The sequence below is a fragment of the Perca fluviatilis genome, chromosome 22 (assembly GCF_010015445.1).
Source record: "Perca fluviatilis chromosome 22, GENO_Pfluv_1.0, whole genome shotgun sequence".
Classification (NCBI taxonomy): Eukaryota; Metazoa; Chordata; class Actinopteri; order Perciformes; family Percidae; genus Perca; species Perca fluviatilis.
Genome location: NC_053133.1, coordinates 28,353,082 through 28,379,895, shown reverse-complemented (window position 1 = coordinate 28,379,895; position 26,814 = coordinate 28,353,082). Strand labels below are relative to the sequence as shown.

General features: G+C 41.5%; 3 protein-coding genes and 1 pseudogene across 3 annotated transcripts in view; 3 read left to right on the top strand and 1 right to left on the bottom strand.

Annotated features, from left to right (window-relative positions):
• Positions 1-2,817, top strand: part of LOC120552600 (NACHT, LRR and PYD domains-containing protein 1-like) — a 735,215-nt gene extending 732,398 nt beyond the window's left edge. The window contains 2 exon segments of the mRNA XM_039790787.1: positions 1,152-1,290; positions 1,985-2,817. Of these exon segments, the coding sequence (XP_039646721.1) occupies positions 1,152-1,290; positions 1,985-2,301 (456 nt within the window). The 3' untranslated portion in view covers positions 2,302-2,817.
• The window catches only part of LOC120552569 (NLR family CARD domain-containing protein 3-like), a 1,238,648-nt gene that overhangs the window by 117,125 nt on the left and 1,094,709 nt on the right, over positions 1-26,814 (top strand). The gene's annotated exons all lie outside the window — the stretch shown is intronic.
• The window catches only part of LOC120552576, a 501,282-nt pseudogene that overhangs the window by 298,087 nt on the left and 176,381 nt on the right, over positions 1-26,814 (bottom strand).
• The window catches only part of LOC120552567 (NACHT, LRR and PYD domains-containing protein 12-like), a 52,314-nt gene continuing 49,748 nt past the window's right edge, over positions 24,249-26,814 (top strand). The window contains exons 1-2 of the mRNA XM_039790736.1: positions 24,249-24,384; positions 24,896-25,042. Of these exons, the coding sequence (XP_039646670.1) occupies positions 24,915-25,042 (128 nt within the window). The 5' untranslated portion in view covers positions 24,249-24,384; positions 24,896-24,914. The remainder of the gene's footprint in view (positions 24,385-24,895; positions 25,043-26,814) is intronic.

The window sequence follows — 26,814 nt, the reverse complement described above, 5'->3', positions numbered from 1 at the left end:
CTCGGTTTTGAGGCCTCGCCCCTACAATTTACGACACGGTGAGACGTAATGCGGCTGAGAAGCGGCACTTTTCAGAGGTGGAGATTGAAACCCTGATATCTCCGGTTCATTTGCACTAACGTGTGTACTATTTGGCAGCCTGAAAACTGGTATTAAAGGCTGGAGAAAGAATGCGGGATGGAAAGAGATCACTGATGCGGTCAACAGTGTTGCCGTAGTAAATCGGACTCCATCTGAAGTTTAGCCTATTTAATTTATACATCCTTGACACATTTTCTATAGTCCTAATAGTAATATACAGGCTTCTATTGTAATCTCTTAGGCCTACATGGTGTACCTATATTTAAATAAACACAAGGTAGCGGAGTTTATGCAGTGTCTTTTATTTTACTCGTGTTTTTTTTCATGAGTCAGAGCGAGGCAACAGCTGACGGAGAGTGCATGTCCTCCGCCCCCCCGTGCTGGACCACCACCTCGACCCGGTCTCCTGACAGCACAGGGGCTGGAAAAACAAGTCGAAATAACTCGGTCAATGGCAGAAATAAATCTTTCACGACAGAGAAATTAAAACCTGAATAATAAATAAAAATGTTCTGCATCGTCATGTTTCCTGTATTGAATATCCTTGCCAAACATAACACTATAGGCTACCTTTTAAAAGCGAGGAATAATATCCTGTCTCCGTCGTATAGCAGTTGGGGCTGTCACGGCTTCTCGCTACCTATTGCTATAACAATATTTAAGACATTTTTCTGTGCGGTAAGTATGGTTCCCTGCTGCATTGCAAGCCATCTGCCCTTAAACAATCCGATGGAGCGCTCCACCATGGCACGTGCGCGTACGTGTGCACTGTTGTACCGTTCATAGAGGTCTTCTAAAAGAGCCAGATCTGGCATTGCTGATAAGTGATCAACTGATGACTTCTCCTTCTCCTGTTAAACTGAGTATATGCTGCACCGCAAGGCCACGCTGACTCAGAAACTTGCGTACACGAGTTCAGACCAGATGTGAGATTTTATCGCAGCCTACGCTCACGTTCAAATTGATAAATGCCGAGCTTTGCGTAGGAATTGGCGTACGCCCATCCTACGCCTGTTTTAGGTCGTACGCACGTTTCATAAATGAGGGCCACTGACTCTTTGGTTTTTCAGAAAGCAGATTTTGACCTGGAGTTTGGACCAAACTACGACTCAACGTTTGAGATCCGCCTGCCTATAAACACACCAGAAGTGACTTTAAGAGTCCAAGATGAAGGACAGAGCGTCTGGGAGCATGACGTAGAACTGATTGGTAAAGTTTTGATCCACCTGATACAAAAGAAGACAATAGACTTGTATAGTTATGAAGACAATCGGTATCGGCGGCTAAAAGCACGATTGGGGCATCTCTAGTTGAGATCAGACGTGACTTCTCTTCCTGCAGGTTACCACGTGACCCAGAACTTGACGTAGCTCTGTTTGTTCCCTAAAGTAAAAAAAAAAAACTCTGTTTCCTTTTCTTTTCAAACGGGACATGAAACCGGGTCTCCTGGCTGAATTTGTCATGGTGTTGTTGGTGCATGTCATACATGTTCTAAATATAAGAATAAAAAGAATATAAACAATATAAGTATAAACATATACACACAGTATGTATTAATAAGATACAAATAAATGTAAAATAAATAATAAAATAAGTTTTACAGTATTAAAAAGGAACGCTACAGCAAAGTAGGAGGGGGAATCCCCAGAGGCCTCACGATACAATATCATCACGATACTTATGTCACAATATGATATTATTGCGATTTTAAACATATTACAATATTCTGCAATATATTGCAATGTATTACCTTTTTTCCAAATTCAAATTTTTCCCAATATCAAATGATGTCCCCAAAGGAAAATTTTGTCAACATCTGTTTTATCTAAAAAGATACATTTCTCCGTTTGATCATCTCACTTCAATTTTATTTGACAAAGTATTTTCCCCGGTTATCTTCCAGTTCCAACTGGGCCAAATCCACGGAGGAATGAGCCAGCAGAGGACAGTGATCCCCCAGAAGACATGCTGAGGCAAGTTCGGACACAGTTTGTAGAGCGAGTGTCTGATCCAGTTCTGAACCAGCTTCTGGATAAACTCCTTGAGCGTGGTGTTATAACTGATGAGGAAATGCAGTCAGCCAGAACACAAGGCAGAGCAGACAAAGCTCGAGACGTGATGGACACGGTGAGAAGAAAAGGACGAGGAGCCAGCTCAGTTCTGATCTCTGTTCTCCATGAGGTGGATCCAGTCCTTTCCAGAGAGCTGACATTAAACTGAAGAACCAAACTGTGGAGAGAGATGATGAATCTCTCCAATAACTGAGTGTTACACATGATTACTGATTTGTAGTTTCAGCCACTAGATGGAGGCAGAACTTCACTGATAGACAAACAAGAAGCAAATAATTGAGAAAGATTTCTGAGTGATGATTGAACACCTGCTGGTTCAAGAGATACTGGTTGGTCATTTACTCATCCTCTACAGCCTCTTATGTCATCAAACAGCCTCTGATGTCATCAAACAGATGCTAAATGCAGCGTGGCTTTTTCTGGCTCAGAACCATATTTTGTCTTTTACATGTTTTCTTGGGGTGACACAAATCTTCAGCGGTATTCAGAGAAAAGGAACAATAGCTGTTTCGCCTGTTTTTGATGCTGAATGTTTCAACCGACCAACTGGGAATCACTTATAATCATATATTTCAACCCAGTCTCACGGCAGTTCATGAAATGGTCACGTAATTGTAATGTATTGAGTCATGACAAATAAACTTACCTAACACGTTTATCTTAATTTTTTTCGTGGTGCTCAGCACATTATTTAAACTAATGTATTTCAACGGGAAGGATCTTTCGTGATCACAGCATGACGGTATTGAGTAGTATGAAAGCCCGAAATTCCGCATAGGTTTTTTTTTTTCATAGGTTGGTTCGGGGGGTGGATGGGTCAAACAATACAGGACGTTCACCCAGGTGAAAGGCGTGTCCCGTTTCCCATCCCCGTTCTCCATTGGTGTCTCCACTTAAAGGCACCGTTAAGCGTAAATCCAGGGCTAAATGTTGCTAGTGTGAAACGGGGCTTAGTAAAAATTAGTACTTAGTAAAGTTAGAGTTATGTGTTCCAGCAGACATTTATCCCAGGGCCAGTAGAAGTGCAGTGTGACTTGTTCAGCCCTTCTTGAGGTTAACAACTCACTCCCAACTCACCAACAGACTGACCCTTGATCAGGATCTCTTGCCGTAACTTTTTAACATTCTGGTCAGTCCTTTGGTGTTATTTTTTTAACGTGCAGGGTGAAACCACTCAGTTAGGGTTAGGGGAAGATTGTGGGTGGGGTTAAAAGTTGTATGTTTTAGTGACACGCCGGACAAGAAATGGGACATGAATTCAGTTCAGACAAATAAACCAAGTGTGTGTTTGTTAGTGTTGAACGGAAGTTCAGTTGAAAACCCCAAAACAGCTGAAACTATATTGCTGCTTAAAATATATTAATCAGTGTGAATGCTTAAAAACATTAATCTGAATTGCATTCATAACAGGACATATAGTGTGCTTTTAAATGGTGCAGTTGGTTGAGTGTAAAAGTACTGACAGAGAAGTGAAGTTCATTCTTCTGCTAGTAGAAGAATGCTGACAGTTGGTAGAGCGGTGAACGAAGAAGCAGGCCGACCACAAACTGTTTACCCCCAACTGCACATTATGTATTGCGCATTGTGTGTATTTCCTGTAAGCCTCTGCTGTGTTACCTTTCAAAGATATTAAGTTATGGTGAACACCCCCTAGCGTTGTCTCTGGGGGAGGGAGCCAAATTGTGTATAAAAAGAGAAGCTTTGCAAGCTCAAGACAGCAATTATTCAGCTCGTGCTCTGAGCACAAGGGTTTTAGTGCCTCTATCTAGAGGAGACACTCATTGAACCCACTTGGTTCAGAGAATAGCATTTAGAGACAGCCTAGGTTACCTTGTGCTTTTGGGCAGCAGGACTTAAGAGACTATAACTCTCAACAGTCGGAGGGACACTCATTGAACCAACTCGTTTCTGGGACTAGTGTATTTCATTTAATTTAGCTTTTTTTGTCTTTTCATCATATAAAAAATAAAACCACCTAAGCTCGTGTTGGGCTAGGGGACCAAAACTTCACGAGTTTCGTGTTTTCTTTGGGATTCTTCAGAACAGATTCTTCACCCCCGCGTCTAGGCAGGGGACACCCCTCACGGGGACATTTCAGATTCCTCTTTAACCGCCCGTGGCGAGTTGCAGCCTGGCGGGGACCAATTTAGACAGTCAGACCTCCTGTTATCTCCCAGTGGGAGTGCATTTCCCTACCCGCTCGGCTGGTCAGAGCCCCTGAGCACCTGACCTCTCTCAGATCGGCGACCACAGAAGGCTAGCGGGCGTCCTTCGGAAGGAAGGGACCTTCGGTGACCCTGGGAGGAGCGGCTGAAAACCGTGAGTACTGAAGAAAAATCATTGATTGAATAAATTGTGTAATTGGAACGCACCCCTGGCTCGCAGCTACACTCAAAAAATTGAATCAGGGGGGTTGTGCACTTTAAATAGTTGTTTAATGTTCAGTTTACTTAAAATACATGTATTTGTTAGGTTAAAATGTTATTTTCAAGTAAAGTTCATGTAATTGTGTCTATTGTTACCTGTAAATAATATGAATGTATTGATAAATCCCAAATATTTAATTAAAGTGAATTAGCATTGCAATACTTGTTACATCCTGAAGACGGCAGTATTAAACACCAGCTGCCATTTAAACCAAAAAAGGAGAAGAAGACTGAGATGCGTCAGACTGCGCATGCGTAGCTTTGAATTTCTGACTTGACCACGCCTGACCCTCCTTAGGTTAATTTCGGTCATTCTGTCGGAAAAGTTGCAGTTGGTGTTTGGAGTCTGATTTGGAAAAGGTAGGAGGACATTTTCTTTCACTCAAACCTGTTTTGTAATATTTTCATGTTGAGAATGATTGTACTTTGTGTTTGTGATGCAAACTGCTGTAAAAGCAGGTGGGTCTTCGACATGTTTGCTAGCAAACTTAGCTAGCTAGCAAACTTAGCTAGCTAGCTAACGTTAGCTGTATGACCAAGGTCGGTTTGCTGTTTATCCAGCAGGGTGCCGCTTAGCTAGCTATATCCAACGTGTGTAGTGTTTCTAAACTTGAATTTAGTGCTGGTGGCCCAATGCCCAATGTAATTAGCTCATGTTAGCGGTTAGCTCTGGTCAGCTCGAGTGAGGGAGAGAGTGAACAACCAGACAAGTGACGTTAAGGCTCGCTTCCACAGTGGTGCGGTCGCGGCGCTTTCGCTGTTTATTACAACAGGTAATCCAGCACGCCATAACACCACAAGCAGCAAGCCGCTACTAACGTTAGCCTCTAAGCCTAAAGTGAATGTTGTGGCTGTGTCATGCTCGCTGCGTGCTAAACTTTCTGCATTTAGCTAATACAGATAAACAATAGAAAAGGTGTCCATTTGTGGACCTGACCCGTCCACTTATTTGTGGTGAATTTGAAAGTTTACTTTGCACATTTAGAGTATAAAATATATAGCCCCTCCAGCCCAATCATTAGTTTTTTTTTCATTACTTTTTAATCTGGTTGAGTGTGTGAAAGTCATGCTAAGGAATGATGTAAAAGCACGTTTTACGGACATTTTTGTCATATTGTAGCTCAGCCACACTATGTAACTACAGCTGCAGATAACAGCAGCTTCGGTCCCCCTACTGATTGTCTCAGTGGAACTACAGCTCGCGCTACCCTCCACTTTGGTCCCCCTACAGGTTGTCTCATTAGAACTACAGCTCGCGCTACCCTCCACTTTGGTCCCCCTACAGGTTGTCTCATTAGAACTACAGCTCGCGCTACCCTCCACTTTGGTCCCCCTACAGGTTGTCTCATTAGAACTACAGCTCGCGCTACCCTCCACTTTGGTCCCCCTACAGGTTGTCTCATTAGAACTACAGCTCGCGCTACCCTCCACTTTGGTCCCCCTACAGGTTGTCTCATTAGAACTACAGCTCGCGCTACCCTCCACTTTGATTCCCTTACAGGTTGTCTCATTAGAACTACAGCTCGCGCTATCCTCCACTTTGATTCCCTTACTGGTTGTCTCAGTAGAACTACAGCTCGCGCTATCCTCCACTTTGATTCCCTTACTGGTTGTCTCATTGGAACTACAGCTGCAGCTAAAAGTTGCATAGTGTTGCTTTAAGAACCATGTAAAATGTGCCCCAATAATTGATCTGTTAAAGTGATGGTTCGGAGTAATTTACCCTAGAGTCCTTTGCACCATGACCTCGAGCCAAACAACCCCCCAGAAGCTTTTTTCAGCTGGGTCTAGCATTGGGAGAGTTAGCGTAGCAGCGTTATCAGCTGAATAGCTTAGCGCAGGGGCTAATGGATCCACGTTTGTATCTCGTAAATGACCCCACTAATAATGCCCGAAATGATACCAAACGTCGACAGTAGTACAAATAGGTTATACTCTCATAAAACGATGGATTGGAAAGTTTGTAAGTACACCAGAAGTTTATGAACACTTGCCTGCTTGCTTCTGCTCTCTGCTGTTGTTGTTGCTGCTGTACCTGCAGTTAGACGAGTGCTTAGGGCTGTCTACAAATTACTACACCGAAAAGAGATACAACAAAAACATGTATTAATTTAATGATTAAATAAGGTAATGTCTCCAAACTTACCTCAATTATTACTTGTCTCCTGCTAGTTATACTACAGCACTTAATAAAAAAAAAAAAGTTAAATTAAAAAATATTTTTGTTGCATCTCTTTTCGGTGTAGTAATTTGTAGACGGCCCTAAGCACTCGTCTTACAGCAGCAACAACAACAGCAGAGAGCAGAAGCCAGCAGGCAAGTGTTATTTACATAAACTTCTGGTGTACTTACAAACTTTACAATCCATCGTTTTATGAGTACATAACCTATTTGTACTACTTGTAGACGTTTGGTATCATTTCGGGCATTATTAGTGGGGTCATTTACCAGATACAAACGTGGGTCCATTAGCCCCTGCACTAAGCTATTCAGCGGCTAACGCTACTCTACACTAACTCTCCCAATGCTAGACCCAGCTGAAAAAAGCTTCTGGGGGGGTGTTTGGCTCGAGGTCATGGTGCAAAGGACCCTAGGGTGAAATTACTCCAAACCATCACTTTAAGATCTTTATACATTTATTATTTTATTATTATATTTATATTTATTGTCTCTTTTAGTAATCATTATGTTGCAAAATTTCTGATCCTGAACAATTGCTTCATTGATGAGTTGTGCTCCTGTCTGGATAAGACCTACTCATAAAAGGTAACTAGCTCCCTAATTATTGCAAAATCTGGGATTTGCATATTTTCAGGAACATTTATTAGCTGACAGCTTTATTATTTTCTTCTGAATAGATTTTTTTAAATATATTTTAAGGTATAGAGCTCTATTAAATGCAAGTAATGCATTTCAGTAGTTGATGGCTTCTGTTAAACTTTTGAATTTCAGATCCTGGCTGGGATAGTCTTTTGGACTGCGAAGTTTTCATGTGGTACGTTATGGCAGAACATAGAAAAACCTTTTCATGAGGTATTACTAAAATAATGAATGTTGACTGTTTTAGTAGGTACCATTAATATGATTTGTATTTGTGGACATGTTTTCAGATGGAGGCAGAATTTGTCTTATACTACTACTCCCCTTCTCTCAAAGTTCCTTACACAACTTGACCAACGCACTGAGCAGCTCATGAAAGTGTTGAACAAAGGAGGCTCTGCAGGGAGGAAATCAGGATCATTATGGCCCCAATGACACAGGTATGTTTTGCAGTTGGTAGAAAATATTATGGAATTATAAGTTGATGTTGACTAGTGAATCTGACTGACTAGACAGTATCTATGAATGCACTCTGAACAGCAACTCTTGTGCTTCTTTCAAATTTTTATTTGCAGCCACCTCCGAATATAAACACATACCAATCACTGTAGCTGTGTTTAGGGATCAAATGTATTGGAATGAGAAACAGAAGTTTGCTTCTCAACATACAGCACTGATCACACAAACAATTGAGGCTGGTTTTCGGGTTTATCTATTAGTGATTGTTGTGAAAAGCTAAGGGACAAAAACTTTAGTTTTCGTACGTGAAAGAGATTTAAAACAAACAAGATTCTTTATTGTTTTCTTCTTTCCCTTCCCTGTTAAATGCGGACATCTACAAAGTGGTGGTAACCTTGTTTGAGATGTCATCCATTTCACGTTTATAGAAATGTGAGGTGTGGGTTTGTGTATGCATTATTGTATTAAACTTTTTTTTTTTTTTCGGACATTAACAGTAAGGTGATTAATTACCAATAATTACTGAGGTTGTACTGGGTGTTGGCGGTGTACAGTTTTAATGTACAAATGTTTTAGTATTATTGTCTACCTACATGAGAATATTAGGAACACAATTTAAATAAAAACTGAAAATATCTAAGTATAATTAAAGAGAATCTATAGCAGAGCTGTTGGATTGCATTAGATTGCCCTGCCTAATAAAGTGCTTGGTCAGTGTTTATTAAATAATGTAAATGATAAAAATTATCTCTAGTTTGTTACAATCACCCAGCATTACTTCATCTTATTTATACACATACTGGTGTGATGCTATTCAAATTAAAATTATATACAGGAAATCTGAATTGCGTAGGTAAAACATTTTCTAATATTTGTTTTTCTCCTTGCTCTTTCTCCTCTGTAAGGAAGCCGATGGTACAGCTGTTGAGAGGGAGCTTGTATCTACAGCAGGCGTCGGCAACCTTAGGCACACGTGCCACCATGGGCACGCGGGACCTTAACCAATGGCACGCTGGCAATATGCACTCTCTCATCCGCACACCAAACTACAACGTTCACAGTTGCGCAACGTGTTATTTACGGTAGTTTGACTCATATCTCTGACTGGGAACGATACAAAGAGGATTACCAACGGCCACTGGTACACACACACACACACACACACACACACACACAGTAGTTTGATTGATTCATATCTCTGAATGGGAACAATACAGAGAGGATTACCAACGGCCGCTGGGGCAGATGAACTAACGCTAGTCTTGTTACTGTAAGGAGGCTACAATTAAACCTTTGTGAGTTAAAAGTCAATACTTATCAATGCACTCACCTGTGTAGACCGGCATAAACATGTAGAAAGCGATATTTCAATCTGCTCAGTACACTCTTGTCCACCGCGCTGTTTTACGCAAACACAGCTCTACTCTGCAAATAGCACATTTTTACAAAACAAGCTAAAAGAAAAGCTGTCGGTTTGTAGTCTGTTTATCTTAGTTTTCAGGGAATCTGGAAATTTGGACAAATTCTTATAAACTTAAGCTGGCTGAAGAAACCGTCCTCTCCACTGGAGCGGTAAATATGGACGCATTATAAGACCAAAACAAATACATATGGCTACTTAATATGCATGTGAATGACGGAGTCGTTATGTTCGTGTTCTTCATTCTTGATAATGATGCTGGTTGTGTTATTATTATTTTGCCACAGCATCATTTCAATGAAAATGAGACATACAGGACCTGCTTATCAGTCCATTCATCATTAAAGCTGGGCTTTTCCACAACTTTTCGCTTCAGGCTCTTTGACAGTGATATTTTTGTCAGCCCATTTTCCACCAATCAGGACGCTGCATGCTAAAACCATGTTTCCATAATCATAATAATAATAATATACAATAATAATAATAATTAAAAGGTCCTTATTATAAGAAATAAATGTTATCAAATGTTGCTATGGAATAAAATTACAGATTCCCTGGATATTACATTTTGATGTGATGTCATAGTTAAACTTAATGTTGACATGGCACACTAATAAACAAATAATTTTGAAAGGGCACTTCATATCAAAAAGGTTGCCGACCACTGATCTACAGCATGGATGTTAAGGGAGGTGATACCACCACTCCTCCAGCCGATGTTGGAATTGTGATAGAGGTTGTTGATGTTCTGCATGACTTGGGAGACTTTGCCTCTGCATGTGCCCTCAGTTATCCTAACAGACTGAAAGCCTTCTTTGAAGTACTTCAAAAGTTCTTCCTTCAAATGGATACTTGCAGACTCTCAACCAAGGTACAGCTGCTCAAGAACCAACTGCATGTATGAGACAATCACTGATTTGGATGCTGAATATTCCATAGAACAGGAGAAATATTTTGGGCCGAAACTGAATAAAATTATTACCTGTTTGAAAATAGAGCAGAGAAACTACACTTGAGGAAAACAACAAATTTTTTTGTAAACGTTTGAAAAGGTTTTACCATACATGAAAAGTGGTAGTTGAGTGGCACTACTAGAGAAGTGATGTAGAATTGAGAGACCATGCTGCGCAAAAATGGTTGATATATAACTGTGGATATTTTGTGGATGTTTTAACACTAAGCTGCATCAAAAACAACTGCAAGGAAGTTCAATCACCAGACCATCTTTCATATACCCGTTAAAGAAATGCTACTTTGACAGAGAGTACATGTTTGTTAGTGTTAACATCTAAAATAAAGTTTCCAGGGGCAAGGCTGTTAGATGGAGAGACTATTATTTTGTTGTAAACAAATTTGAAAACTGTAAAAGTATTATTTATTAAACCGTAAAAAGTATGAGTTATTTAATAAAATGTGTGAATTATTTAATTTGCTGTCAATCAATCGACTAATATTTGCAGCTGTAATTCCATGTGTCTACAAATGTGTACAAGCATTTAAATGTTACTTTATTGTATACAATGTTACTGTAGTGTATAGAATTGCACCAAAATGTTACTGAATCACTGCTGTGTTGGTGAATAAAGGAAATAAGAAAACTATGTTGGGTGTACCTAATTCATTTGTGTGGAACCGGTTGACAAAATTGATTGAATTATGTCAAAGTAAATAGTAAAACTTATAGTAGATGAAAACCTAATGTTTTCATTACCCATAATGTATTATTTAATGACTACAAATAAGATATATGCTGAATTGACAAATGTAAAATATGTAGCCTGTACATATATTATTTAGGTTAATATAACATAACTGACTTAATTTGGTTAAGCTTAAATATGTCTTGTTGATCAGAAGTAAAACATTTAATTAGCTGAATTTACAATCATGTTACTGTAACATAAATTAAATGACCTTAATATTTTTGCTTTTAACTAACGGAATAAAAATACGTGGAACTGGTTGCCTTAATAAATTAAATTAAAGTCAATGATTAAATTTTTTCAGTGTAGTGAGGAGGTGGGTTAATAACGAGGTAAGCGATTATGATTGGCTAAGGCAGAGTCATGTTTCATGGTAGCCAATCGGAGCCAGTGTTTTTACACACATGCCAGCACACACACACACACACACATACACACACCACACACACACACACACACGGAAGTTTAAAGGAGAGTGATTTTATTTCAGAGTAAATATTACATGTTAATTGATGACCTGATAACAGTGATGTTTATTCCCTTTGCTGAAGGTATCAGAGCTAAGGTGTGAAAAGTTATGTGTTGAATAAGTGATCTAAGATTTATCTAACTGCCACATGCAATTTACTTAAAAGCTCTTAATATATTTATATATATATATATATATATATATATATATATATATATATATATCCATATCTTGATATAAGTGGGTTAAGTACATTAAGCTCAGTGATAGTGGTTACAGATAATTAAAGGTGGCTAAAGGAACTCCAGACATTTAAAGTGTATATAGGTGAAGAAATGGTCCAACATGACTTTAAGTATTCATTATTGTAGATACGTTAACTGATTTACAAACTCTGAAGGCGCCACACAAAGTCAGATCCACAGGACTCGACAGGAACGCTTTCAAACTGTTGGAGTGCTTTTATCTGATGCATTACGTGGAACAAAGCAAACTAACAGTGAAAAAGCTATTTTTATTGCTGGGTTTGTAGCATCCTCCTACTTGGAGTTGCATTTTATTTCTGTTCTAATAACAATGAAGTGCTGCGTTATTGTAAGTGAGTTTCACATTCCTGAGCCAGCTTGCTAGGTGCTGGCTCAGATTTGAGGTGAATGTTTGGCTGTAGATAAACGCTTTCTTCCCACGCAGCGTGGACAGCAGGCGCTGATGTTTTTGTCTCCTTTAACCGAGTCCAACTCAAAGTAATGTGGGTACTTCCGAGCATTAAAGGCTGCGCGGTCCTGCTCTGTCCCGCTCCATGTTGTCTCTTGTTCAACACTACATACGGTGGGTGCCACTGCTGACGTCGCGGCGCTCACACGTCATCGTCACTCAGTCACGGGACAGTCTCACCAAACAACATCACCATGAAGTAACGCAGTAACACAGCCTGCTCACGGGGAAGGAACAGGAATCTAATGACTGGTTTTGCAATTGTAATCCTTTACTTTACTCGTTACTTGAAAAAAGTAATCGGATTACAGTAACGCGTTACTTCTAACTAAACTAAGGACTAAGGAGAGGACCGCCCGGAGTGGAAGCAGAGAGTACTGCTCAACCTGGAAGAAGTCAGTAGGGGAGAGGAGGAGAGAAGGAGGCAGTAGGGGAGAGGAGGAGAGAAGGAGGCAGTAGGGGAGAGGAGGAGAGAAGGAGGCAGTAGGGGAGAGGAGGAGAGAAGGAGGCAGTAGGGGAGAGGAGGAGAGAAGGAGGCAGTAGGGGAGAGGAGGAGAGAAGGAGGCAGTCGGGCCTCCAAAAAGAAGAGGTGGTGAGGCAGAAGCTTGAGCAGAAAAGGCAGAGAAAGAAGCTGAGGACGGAGCAGAGACAGACCATCTCCAACCAGAATAAGGAGAGAGAAAAGGGGAACGTGGAGAGATGGAGCAGGCGGTTGGAGCAGCGAATGAAATCCCCTCCTCCTCCTCCTCCTCCTCCTCCTCCTCCTCCTCCTCCTCCTCCTCCTCCTCCAGGTAGGACCCGTGGATGTAATGATTCATGTTTACACCGTTAGCGTAGAGGCTATTCTTCTCCCTCCATTGTCTCCCACGCACGGGCAGACGATGTGCAGCAGCGCCCTCTGTGGTCACAGTTTCTGATGCTTATTCTAACGCTAGTCGTCGGGGCACGGGTAAAGTCACAATAAATCTCTATTCTGTAGCACTAACGAGGCTCAAAGTAGCAGCACACTTCAACGGTAGCAGAATGAGGGTCCCTACATGGAACCCAAGCATTGAGAACTTTGGAAGTGTACAGACAGTTTATTAAAAACCTAGTTTAGAAAGACTGTACCAGAGCCGTCTACAGAGAGCCTGTTCACTCCCATTCACGGCACAGAGGATTTTTTTTTTAAGTTCTCGTGGCCCCCATGAGTCATGAAAAAATGAAAAGTCATCAAAAGAAGGAGAACCATTTGAAAAAAGGTAGATTTTCTTCCTTTTGGATTTCTTGAGTTAGTTTGAGTTGTTGTTGTTACCAGGCTAGAGGTTGAAAGGTAACTTTATTTCTATGGCACATTTCAGCAACAAGGCAATTCACAGTGCTTTACATCAAACTAAATTAAAGAGCAATTAAAAAGAGGTAAAAAGCTAATAGAGAATAAGATACAACAACAAGAGTAACAGTTAAGAGTGCAGTTAATTAATAATTGATTTAATAGGTTGTATGGGAGGGGCTTTATTTTGTGTGGTGTGTCAAATGTTAATGTCTAAATAAATGACAATGTTCCAAGTAAATAGAAGAAATAGGATTGGAATTATTTTACCAACTGAAATAAAAAGAGGGAGAGAATTTCAGCTCTCTGTATCAGTAGCCGGTGCTCTCTGTGATGATGAACGGTAGCCAACCCTAGCTGGTTTAAAAATCCCTTCTCTTGTCTTCTGGTTTTCCATCCAGAGCTGTTAGAAAAAGAGGCGAACTCCTCCTCCCTGCTAGCAGAACACCATCAAACAAGAAGGGAAGCACTTCTTTCTTCCCTTCTCCGTCCCATTGGACCATTTTGAAACCACTTGTTAGCTTTCCTTTTGAACAGGTAACTAGCGTAGCATGCACAGTTCAACAAGAGGGCCCCCCCCATACCAACAGTCCCATTCTGATGTGGAGTGACAAAGCTGTCAACGATACTGTATTACAGCTGAACAACAAAAGCATCGCTATCACATCTTTATTGGTCAACGTTGGACTTTATTCATCTCCATGAATTGAAGATGAAATCTGTTTGTGGTGCAAAGTTTTAAAACCTGCAGATTGTTTTGATCTATTTTCTCTTAAATATCCAGATTTCATGTATTCTTCAGGTGTTGACTGATTTGATGCAGCTCCTACGACAGCGGTGCCACCTTCAGGGACGTCAGAGTCACCCGGCGTCCCGACTAACTCCTCTGCACAGGTAGCGTCCCGTTAAAATATGAAAGTATCAGCAGATACAGCAGTCTGTCTCTGATCTCAAGGTGTTAATGATGCAGGAACATGTAGAAATGAAGATTATTTGCTCGTTTAGCAGGATTTTTATTAATTTCTTGTTTCAGGATGGAGGAGGTGAGGAAGTGGATGCTCAGGAGGTGCTGGAGGAGAACTCTGCTGGTCAGTGATCATGTTTACACGTTCATACCACAACTGGAGCTCTTACTGCGTTCATGCCTCCTGGGAATAACAGGGACCGTCCCCGTGGTTACGTTGTTTATCCGACCAGCGTTCACATGGTCGGGATGCGTGTTCTTCTTCTTCTGCTGTATTGGCGTTTGGCTTAACAACTTGTTGCGTGACTGCCACCAACTGTTGGGCGTGTGTAAACATGGAGGCCACAATAACAAAGATTGTTGCTGTTTTCTTATGCGAGCATCCAAACAGCACATGGACAGGTGTTAGTTTGTGTTATCTGCAGGACAACCAACGGGAAAGGACGTGTATAAGGTTTATAAATGGGCCTATTTATGAATAATTTGAAGATGTTATGTCTGTGTGTGTTTCTTGGTGGAGGCGTTTGTCCACAATAAACAGTTTATTGTCATTGAAATATTTTCAGTGAACCAAAGTCGCCTCCATCAAACGTCAGCTGTCAACAACGCGTCACCACCTGGGAAACTCTGTTAGCTAAATCTAGCCCCAGTTTCCCTCCTGATTCTCTGAATTATGACGTTTTCACTGGGAAAAATGGTTTTCCAATGTCCTTGAACGCACCGTATATCAAAGATTTTCTGTCACATCACCAACAGTATGAAACAATCCTCACTTCCTGTCTCCTAAATGGGCGTTATGTCTAATTACTTAGCTAAAAGTCATGCCATTAGTGTTGTCAGGGCGTTGTGAACGTTAGCTTCTGTGTTGCCAGATCTGAGAGAGTTTGTTCCTCAGACAGAAACAGGGATGGAAAACAGTACATTTTCTCCTGATGGGTCTGGAAAAATGCCATTTTAGTGTCAGACTGTTCTGGAGTTATGTGGTCTGTAAAGAATGGCTCCAATATTTATTTTGGTGAATATAGAGTGAAATAATCTCATCTGTGTTCTCATTTTATTTTTTTAATAGAACACACAAGTGCTTTACAGGCAAAAAATACAATGAAAGGACAGACACATTTCATAAAGTCACTTTAATAACAAAGTGTAAAACCTAAAATAATAAATGACGGTTAAAAAAAGCCAAATTAAAAGCTCTGGAAAAGAGAACAGCCTTATGTTAGTTTTAAAATAATTCCAGTGGGCGCATGTCTTAGAAGGTGATTCCAGCAGTGGGCAACATAACGGCTCCAATCCACTCAGGACCTGCAGCTAGTTAGGCTAAAAGGCCCGGGACCCACTTCTAAACTGTCTCTGAGTGGATTTATGTGAACCACACATGTTCAACCCTTCTCTTCCTCTCTCGCTCTCAGATCATCCTGGGGCTGGCCAGTACATGTTTGGTGACTTGGACCTCTTGAGCTGTGTCTTCTTCTTCCTCCTCCTAAACATACAGATCAAATAGCAGTTAGTCTGCTCCAAACAGTATCGGAGGTTGACTCTATATGAACGACCACCTAAAGTAAATATGGCATTACTAAATGCCGACATGTTTCTGGACTCGTGTTGTTTGGAGTTAACTGAAGGGGAGTGAAACGAGCTGAGAGGTGGAGGAAACTGGACACCTTATTATTTTATTAACGAGCGAGTCCTTCACCTTTACTGATCCCAGAACTTCTGACAGCTTGTGTGGGTGTGGTGGCAAATTGTATTTTAACCATTTTTTTTAATAATATTGACCATTTGTTTAAAGATTGTTTTAAACCTCCACATAATCCTGTTCCTTCCTGTAGACTTAAAGGCACCAGTGAGAGAGCTGGCCTTGTAGACTGTGAGCAATAGCATAAGTTATTCTTGCTAAAGAAATTGCAGCTCCTCATTTGTTTATTTCTCGCAGATAAAGTGAAGAAGGCTATAACACTGTCTGAACCGTATCTCTCTCTGTCTCCTGAGATAAGCAGGTGTTTAGTCTAATGTAGGAGACACAGGAGCAGAATGGAAGGTTGTAAAATCATCTGACTGTCTATGGTATTTTTTTAAAAAGTGGCAGCATGCTAAAGATATTTGAAGAGGGGTGGCTTAACGGAGTTTCTTCACTATAAGATGTTTTGATTTTTAGGTTTCTAGTTAGGAAAGACATTTTCAGTTGTGCTGCGTGTACCTTTGAAACTGTGTTTTCTCCATTTGCAAATGTAAATAAATACTCAAAGACCAAACTTTGGTTTAATTCTCAAATTATTATTTGTTTTGATTTAATCATGAATATCACTAACTCTGCTGCTTCATAGGAAAACTTCCACTATACTAGGCTGTGTAATGGTTGTGTTCTGTCAGTTCGAAGTGTGTGAGGTAATGTTCTTCAGTTGAAGGCCATGTTGATGTGTTGTTTTGGATGTTATGATCAGTGATGGATGAAGCAATAATGAGTTGTGGATGTTAAACAGTGAGATACATGGATCTTACTTGGACCTAAAGGGATATATGTCTGTAAGTCATGGCTTTCAATAGAAATTAGTGGAATTTAGCTATAAAAATCTTTAAAGCCCGTTTTCTCAAAATGACTTTTCTCTCATACTCCAAGTCCGAAATCTCCATTTCAGTAGCACCTTTATACAGGATATCAGGATACACATACACCGGTAGGCAGTGGCGCACCGTACCGGGTGACCACGTCGTGGTCCACCGGAGTTTATAGTTTACCCACCTCTTTTTTTACCACTACACCTCTGATTCACACTCATCTAAAGTGCAATGTTATGGAAGAACCATTTCTTTCTTTTCACGTCCAATATCCAACTAAAGAAATGTGATATATTTAGCAAACTAAACTTCTGCCGTACTGGGACTGAAATTCAGCCCGGGACTTTAAGATGGAGAGGCCTTTTACGCGAGTGCCCTTGGTGCACGAGCAGAAGGATTTTTTGCAGTTATTTTAATTCTAATCGTGTTTTTATGGTATAAAGAGAATCAGATTACGCTGAAGACCTTCAAGAAACTTTAGGATAACACCTGCCTCCTCAGGTTGTATAAGCAAGTCACCACTGCACTGAACACAACCAGGTCAGCAAAACCTAATCTCCAACACATAAGTCACAGTATACTGCTAACTACCAGCATGTCATGTGCAGTCAGTTGGAGAGTGATGGACCCTGCCTCTGCTTACTGATTGTACAGCTACATATCATATGCATGAGAACATCATCAGTTATAAATATGACTAAGAATAAAACATTTTCTAATTCAATCTGTGCTTCAGTCAAGTTATTATCTAGTATGTGGAACTATTGGCATTTTATCCTATATGTAAATATCTGATTGATTGATATGCCTAATATGATTGCCTACCCAGCCCTGCACACTGCCCCTCTACCTGTCTGTTTCCTTCTCTTCCTCTCTCCTCCTCCTCCTCCTCTCTCCTCCTGATGAGAGTGTATGTGTGCACCAATAGAAAATAAAAACAATTAGCTTATTAAAGCAAAAATTTGGAGACAGAGACAACTCAGGTATACAGACCTAAAACTCCTAAAAACCTAAAACTGTCCTACCTCACATCACCAAATCCAAACCTGACTGAAAGTAAACTCTTTTTTCGGCGCCTTAAGTTTGAGCCAATCGGATGTCAGGAAAAACGCGGATCAGTCCAAGTTAGGAGGGGCCGCTCGTATCCCCCCTCAATATTGAAAGTATTGTTTTGGCCCGGTCTGAAACACACACACAGACACAGCGCTCCGCTGCAGCTGAACGGCCGGCCAGGCGTATGAAAGAAAAAAAATAAAAAATGTATTGAAAAATGTAAAAAACGTATTAACCACCGGCCGTTTCGGCCTGAAATGGACCGGCCGTTCGGCCCCGGTATTCCCGATGGCCAATCCGCCCCTGGTCATTGAACATTTCCACGACACTAGGCTGTGTAATGGTTTTCTTTGCAAGTTCATACTTGTATTTTGGGTTTCTACTAGAGCATGTTTACACGCTTTAATTTTAAAACACACACTTCATTTTTCTCATAATGTCTGTCTGAATACACCTGTACCTGAAACGCTCTGGGTTAGCGCCTGTCTCTTTAAAAGGTCATTTCAACCCTATGTTCCTATGTTGCTGTGTATAAGTGTCTGATGGGAACAACAATCTTTCAAACTGGTCCAGTATTAAGAACACTATAACCAGCAGCCTCAGACCGGGCTGTACTGTAACCCTACAGGACTAATGTTCAGCAGCAGTTAGTCCACTAAAAGTTCTGTTGTTGCTGCTGACAGACTCTTATTATTCTAAGTGTCTCACACACACACACACACACACACACACACACACACACACACACACACACACACACACACACACACATACACACACACACACACACACACACACACACACACACACACACACACACACACACACACACACACACACACACACACACACCCGTCTCACCAGGTCTCTCTACTTTGATGACCTGGGCCCCCAGGTCTACCAGGATCATGGTGGTGAAGGGCCCGGCCAGAACTCTGCACACGGTTCAAACATCTCGTTGACTTCACCTGATATCTAGAGTCCTTCATCTCCCACACTGACCCAACCCACTGGTGATATCTAGAGTCCTTCATCTCCCACGCTGACCCAACCCACTGGTGATATCTAGAGTCCTTCATCTCCCACACTGACCCAACCCACTGGTGATATCTAGAGTCCTTCATCTCCCACGCTGACCCAACCCACTGGTGATATCTAGAGTCCTTCATCTCCCACGCTGACCCAACCCACTGGTGATATCTAGAGTCCTTCATCTCCCACACTGACCCAACCCACTGGTGATATCTAGAGTCCTTCATCTCCCCACACTGACCCAACCCACTGGTGATATCTAGAGTCCTTCATCTCCCACACTGACCCAACCCACTGGTGATATCTAGAGTCCTTCATCTCCCACGCTGACCCAACCCACTGGTGATATCTAGAGTCCTTCATCTCCCACGCTGACCCAACCCACTGGTGATATCTAGAGTCCTTCATCTCCCACACTGACCCAACCCACTGGTGATATCTAGAGTCCTTCATCTCCCACACTGACCCAACCCACTGGTGATATCTAGAGTCCTTCATCTCCCACACTGACCCAACCCACTGGTGATATCTAGAGTCCTTCATCTCCCACACTGACCCAACCCACTGGTGATATCTAGAGTCATTCATCTCCCACACTGACCCAACCCACTGGTGATATCTAGAGTCCTTCATCTCCCACACTGACCCAACCCACTGGTGATATCTAGAGTCCTTCATCTCCCACACTGACCCAACCCACTGGTGATATCTAGAGTCCTTCATCTCCCACACTGACCCAACACACTGGTGATATCTAGAGTCCTTCATCTCCCACGCTGACCCACCCTACTGGTGGAATGGAGCCTAGTACTAATACTTTGGTACTGGACTCAAGTACAAGTTTCACCTATCTGTACCTGTACTTTATGTATATCTGTGCTCTGGGTTGCAGAAGCTGTGTGTAAATTCAAACGTAGACTAGTTGGAGCGTTAAGTTCTGACTCAGGTTGGAGTTTAGGTGCTACTAAAATTTGGAGGGTGTCCCAGGATCATGGAGGTAAAGGTCACCGGCCACAACTCTGCACACAGTTTTAAACTTGTCATTTCACCTCTGAAAATAAATGACACAGGATAGGTAACATGGCCAGCAAGATTGCTGGACATCAGTTAATTTCTCTGACTACGATCTGTGAAACCAGGGTGGTGAGGACAGGACAAGCAATCTATGGTGACGGGCTAGATCCCCTATTCCAGGAGTATAAGGAGCTGCCATCAGGCAGAAGATACAGGCTGCTGTCCTCACAGACCAACCGGGCTCTCTAATCATTTATTCCTACCAGCAGCACACTACTGAATACGTTACGCCGGCTACACACTGGCTGTGTGGCGTGAGTGTGGTGTGAGTGTGGCGGCTGCGTGGCGTTTTCTATGTCTTTGAAAGAAGGCAACAAACACTTTTTAAGAAAAAGTTGGTGGAAAGAAGGAAGTGAGGCAAGAATAGGTGGAAAATAGTATCAAAAACTTAGAAATCAGAGACAAAAACTTTAAAAAACGACACAGTAGAAAGAAGGAAGACAAAAACCTTGAAAAAAGCGGAATAGTTTTTTTAAAAAAGCGACAAAAACTTCGACAAACTTGGAGAATAAAAGAAGGAAGGAAGGAAGGCAAGAATAGGTCAAAAATAGTGACAACATGCGACAAAAACTGTAAAAAGCGCTCACGTACCCCCAGCAGTACTCCAAAGTATCCCTTGGGGTACACGTACCACCATTTGAGAAACACTGGTCTAATGTATTGTAGTGGGTAAACTTTACTATGTATATTGGCCAGAATCTGCCTTTGGTAGGGCATATCATAGTAGGGGGTCTGGGTGTCCTCCCCCAGGGAAGTTTTTAGCATCAACGACTTAATTTCTGTATTCTTACACTTTTATGCACTAGTTTCCCTTTATTTAGCCTATGTGAAGAAGAAAAACACAGATGGCAATTCTAAATATATCAGAAATATAAGAGCAAGTATGTTATAGCGTGTCATTGGGCATTTTTAAGAGGGTATATGGAAATCCTGGAGCTTTCTTAGTGGGTATTCTGGATATACTGGGTGCGTATCATGTAGACTACACCGCTGGGTTAAACTAAATATCTTTGAGTTTCAGACAAAACAAGACATTTACAGACTTCACCTGATGGATATTTTCTCATATTTTCTGACATCATAAAGACCAAACAATTAATGGATCACTCTAGAAAATAATCTTCAGATGAATTTTTTCATTTATATATATATATACAGTACAGGCCAAAAGTTTGGACACACCTTCTCATTCAATGCGTTTCCTTTTTATTTTCATGACTATTTACATTGTAGATTCTCACTGAAGGCATCAAAACTATGAATGAACACATATGGAATTATGTACTTAACAAAAAAGTGTGAAATAACTGAAAACATGTCTTATATTTTAGATTCTTCAAAGTAGCCACCCTTTGCTTTTTTATTAATAAGGGAACAAATTCCACTAATTAACCCTGACAAAGCACACCTGTGAAGGTAAAACCATTTCAGGTGACTACCTCATGAAGCTCATTGAGAGAACACCAAGGGTTTGCAGAGTTATCAAAAAAAGCAAAGGGTGGCTACTTTGAGGAATCTAAAATATAAGACATGTTTTCAGTTATTTCACACTTTTTTGTTAAGTACATAATTCCATATGTGTTCATTCATAGTTGTGATGCCTTCAGTGAGAAACTACAATGTAAATAGTCATGAAAAAAGAAACACATTGAATGAGAAGGTGTTCCAAACTTTTGGTACTGTATATATATATAATATATATATATATATATATATATATACACACACACACATACAGTTTGTACCCATATATATATATATAAATATATATATAAATATATATATATATATATATATATATATATATATGTATATATATACACACACATATGCACACAAATACCCATACACACACATAGATATACAAACACACATACATATACATACACACATACATACCCACACATACAAAACAAAACGTGTGTAGTAACACAAAACGGGAAAATAGAAAATCCAAACAGTGCTTACAACTAATTTTAAAAATACTATTGCAATTTACAATTTCAAAAAAATTGTCCGAAAAGGAGCAGGATGAAGCCGAAACTTGTAATGTTTCCTACCCCTTATTCACCCCAATTCGTTTCTTCATTCATCATACATTCCCACAACAGTGGGAACAGTTGACACCCAAGACATATGGGAACTGATTTTGTGTGTTTACTGATATCTGTGAGATTAATTTTCCGTTTTATGCATTTATTTGTCATTTATCAGTCATCACTTGATTACACATTGTATTATCTTGTTATGATATAAGAAGTGACCCATACAATGTTCCATACAACTCTCCCCCACCCCCAACCTCCAGTCTGAGCTGGCACAAATATCTGGACCAGTCACAGCTGCATGGCCTGGCAACCCAATGGCATAGGTGTTGTTTCCAGATTTTGGAGACATATAATTTTGAGCATTAAACACTGGATTTTTATGTACCTATTTCTATTATGCATCAATTTATGCTGGAAACAATTGAAGATATAGAAAAATAAGGCCCTCAGGCATTCTGTATTACTTTCAACTATTCTCTAGTCTAGTAGATCAACTTTTTCTAATTTAACGTCATGTCTCCTGAGTCAACAATTTACTCTTTCCTCCTCTTTTGCGTCTTTTGTTGGGGAAGTAAATCTCTTTAAATGTGCATGTGGCACTTATTCATGTGAATCATACATTGATTAATTTTAATGCTTTCATAAAACCCTGGAATCCAATAGCTCAGATATGTTGTATCAGATTTCTGCTCATGTTTACCACTTTGTGCAAATTCAAAATATAACTCCTCCCATCTGTGTTCTCCGAAATTTGGAGAGTTGAAATATAGTCTGCTGTACATGTTATTGCTCCGCAGATGTGTTAGTATCTCATTCACACCATCTGACAGACACAGAGACCCATTTGGGTCTCTGGTCTCTGACAAAGTTTAGAGAGGTGGCTGTACGCTGCTCTTCATCGGAGGTAGAGCATGGATGCACCGCGTCACTGCCCACAGCAGAGCGAGTCCACTACAATGAACTGAAGGTGCTACACTTACCAGCCGCGCTGCTCACCTCCATTTTTACAGAGAGAGTGGACACAAAGCGACGGACGGGTCTGTAATACTCAAAGGCTTCATACCTGAAGCCGGGGAAATGCGCCTGGGATGGCTCGTGAAGAAATGTTCTCACATTTGCGATATTTCAAAAATTCCACAGACAGGGAGCGCTCCTGAACCCCCTCACCGTCTCTGAAAGCATAACTAGTCTATCACGAGCGGCTCGACAGTAGATCTATAGATAAACTCATCTTTCAGGCATTTGACCGACCGGGTTGCGAACATTTTTTCCCACTATGGCCACGTCAAGTGTGTACAGGTACTATCTACTGACCAATCCCATAACCCTAACCTTAATCACTCGAGGTAGAAACTTTGCGACTGAGGCATCAGTGGGAAGCCCAACCTGTGCTTTTAGCGCACGCCAGCGTGTGAAATATTCTCCCAAAAACACTCTTGTCTTGAGAACGGCGAGCTTCCATGAACGGCTGAAACCGTAGCTCACCACACATATACACCTGAAAGTGCTCATGCGCAGAAAGCGAAAACTACCTAGGGACGTGCACGTACAACGGCCTTATGTATACATATCACCAGACTGATTGACAACTAGGAGGACCAATTATTTTGATGATCCACCCGGAAAAAGAAAATCCTACTCAATACCTTTAAGTACATAATTCCATATGTGTTCATTCATAGTTTTGATGCCTTCAGTGAGAATCTACAATGTAAATAGTCATGAAAATAAAGAAACACATTGAATGAGAAGGTGTGTCCAAACTTTTGGCCTGTACTGTAAGTCTAACTTATATCTAAATGCAGAATATTATATAATCAGTTATATGTATATATATTTGGTGGCAGCCGCCCCAGCAGCAGTAGTTACACAAATACACACACACACACACTCAGACAGACACACACACACACACACACACACACACACACACACACACACACACACACACACACACACACACACACACACACACACACACACTCTCTACCTCTCTCTCTCTCTTAGATAAACTCAGTTGATATCCTGTAAATGAAGAGGGGGAGGAGCAGATCAAGGTACACTACCACACCTGTAGCTGCAGCACCTTACAGTGAGAAGAGGAAGAGTAGAGTCAGGTGAGACTCCATTTAGTGAGACCAGAAGAGAGGAAGAGGAGGAAACTGAAGGCTGAGCAGGGTGAGTGGTAATCCAACATTTATTATTTTACTGTCAAAGTCTCTGAGTCAGTTTTCTCCCTGTGGACTGGAGAGGAAAGAAATGTTAGAATGAACTCAACAGTTTGATTCATCTGGACACAAAGAGCTGATTGGCTGAATAATTAATATATAATAATACACATTAAACCTGCTGTAGACCCAGAAAATACAGATTTAAAGATAACAGATGGAGTTCTTGATGTTTTTAATGTAATATACTGTTAGAACGTTACATTTTACACTCGCAATTCAAATTTTCCGAGGTCAAAGTCTGAAACATAACCCCTGATCTCAGATATCTGAGCAGAGCTATAAACTGTTATTGCTAACGATAGCTAACCTGGCTTAGTTATTAACTCCACAATGATAAAAGCAGTTGTAAATGGAACAAATTCAACTCGGGAGAGACGTCAAAAACTCTTTCCCTGTCTGTGTGTCTCTTGATTCTTGTGTTGTGAGCTCCCAGTCAGTGTTCCTGTTTTATCTCTCAGACTGACTTCAGATCAGAAGATGAGTGATTTGGAGGAAGAGGAGGACGGAGCAGAGTCTGTAGTATCTGGCTGTCAGTCTATGAAGAGTGACCGGTCCAATGATAAACCTCTGACCTTCAGTAAAGAACCTGGACCCTCAGACACAAAGTAAGAGAACTGATACCAACTCATTAATATGACTCATTTTCAGATTCCTCTGCTGTTTAATATTTATTTTGTTTTTCTATATTAAAGTTTTCACTAATGGCGTTTTCACACCAACCTCATTTGGTCCGGACTTTCGGACTTCTCAGTTTGATCCGAACCAAAATTACACGTGTGAAACCTCCCCCGGACCACGGTCCGGATCAAAAGACCAAATTTTGGTCCAATAAAAAGAGGTGGTCTCGGTCCGGTTCATTTATAGTGTGAAAGCATTTTTTGGATGGTTCGGATTTTCGTACCAAATACAGGAAGCTCTGGCAGGCTCTCCTTGTGTTACAAGACCGGGGAAGCTCCTCTAAGGAATAGCTCGGTGCTTAGTGTGTACATGAGAGAGAGAGAGAGAGAGAGAGAGTGTGACGGTGAATGCGCTCAGAGCAGACAGCTGTCGGCTATCAGAGGTGACAATACATCAGCAGTTCACTTGTTAAGTGGTAGTAAATGTACAGTGTAGGTTTCTGTTTGGCTCTGGATGAATGCTCCAGAAAGAAAGTTCCCGTGTCTTGATTCTCAACATCACAACAAGGTGTCAGGAGAGAACAGTAGTCAGTAGGAGAGAGCAGCAGTCAGTAGGAGAGAGCAGCAGTCAGTAGGAGAGAGTAGCAGTCAGTAGGAGAGCAGCAGTCAGTAGGAGAGAGTAGCAGTCAGTAGGAAAGAGCAGCAGTCAGTAGGAGAGAGCAGCAGTCAGTAGGAGAGAGCAGCAGTCAGTAGGAGAGAGCAGCAGTCAGTAGGGGAGAGTAGCAGTCAGTAGGAAAGAGCAGCGGCGTCAGTGGAGAGAGCAGCAGTCGTAGGGAGAGAGCAGCAGTCGGTAGGAGAGCAGGAAAAAAAAAAAAAAAAAATAAAAAAAAAAAAAAGAAAAAGAACAGCTGAAGGAGTAGCAGTTGAGTGAGAGTGAAATGAGAGCAGGAAATGTGGAGAGAAGCGCGGTGGAGAGAAAGTAGGAAGAGAGGAAAGACCCAACTGGGGGAGAGTAGCAGCCGCAGGAGAGAACAGTGAAAGGGAGAGAAGGTGAGGGGAGAGGCAGTGTGGAGAGGTAGCGGAAGGAGAGTAGCAGCCGTGGAGGAATGGGAGAGAAGTGGCAGGAGAGGAGCAGGAGCAGCCAGTAGGGAGAGAGGAGTGAGCTGGGGGAGGAGAAGCAGCAGGACAAGAGCAGCAGTGGGGAGAGCACAAGCAGGGAGACAGCAGCAGACCCAGGAGGAGGAACGGAGGAGCAAGGAAAGAGGACGCAGGAACAGGAAAGGGCAGGAGGAGCACAGCAGCCCGCACAGGAGAGAGCAGGAACAACAGCAACAGGAGGAGAGAAATGGCATGAGGACACACAGGAGCAGAACAGCGAGGAGGAACACCCCCACAAACAGCAGCACCCACACAACAGCACAACCAAAACAGCCACAAAAAAGAGGAGACCGCCCACCGGACACAGGAATGGAGGAACAGGAGGAGCAACAGGCCACAGCAGCCCAGGAGGAATCACCAAAGACAGGAGGAGCACAGGAGGAACAGCACAGCAGCAAAGGACGGAGGAAAGAGAGGAAAGAACAGGCCAGGAGGAAATGGAGGAGAAAGGAGGAAGGAAAGGAGGAATGCAGGAGCAGGAGCAACAGGAGGAAAGCAAGAACAAGGAGGAGGAAGAGGAGGACCCACAGCAGGAAGAACAGTGGAGGAGGAACAAAAAGAGGAATGGAGGAAAAGGAATAAGGAAATGGAGGAAAAAAGAA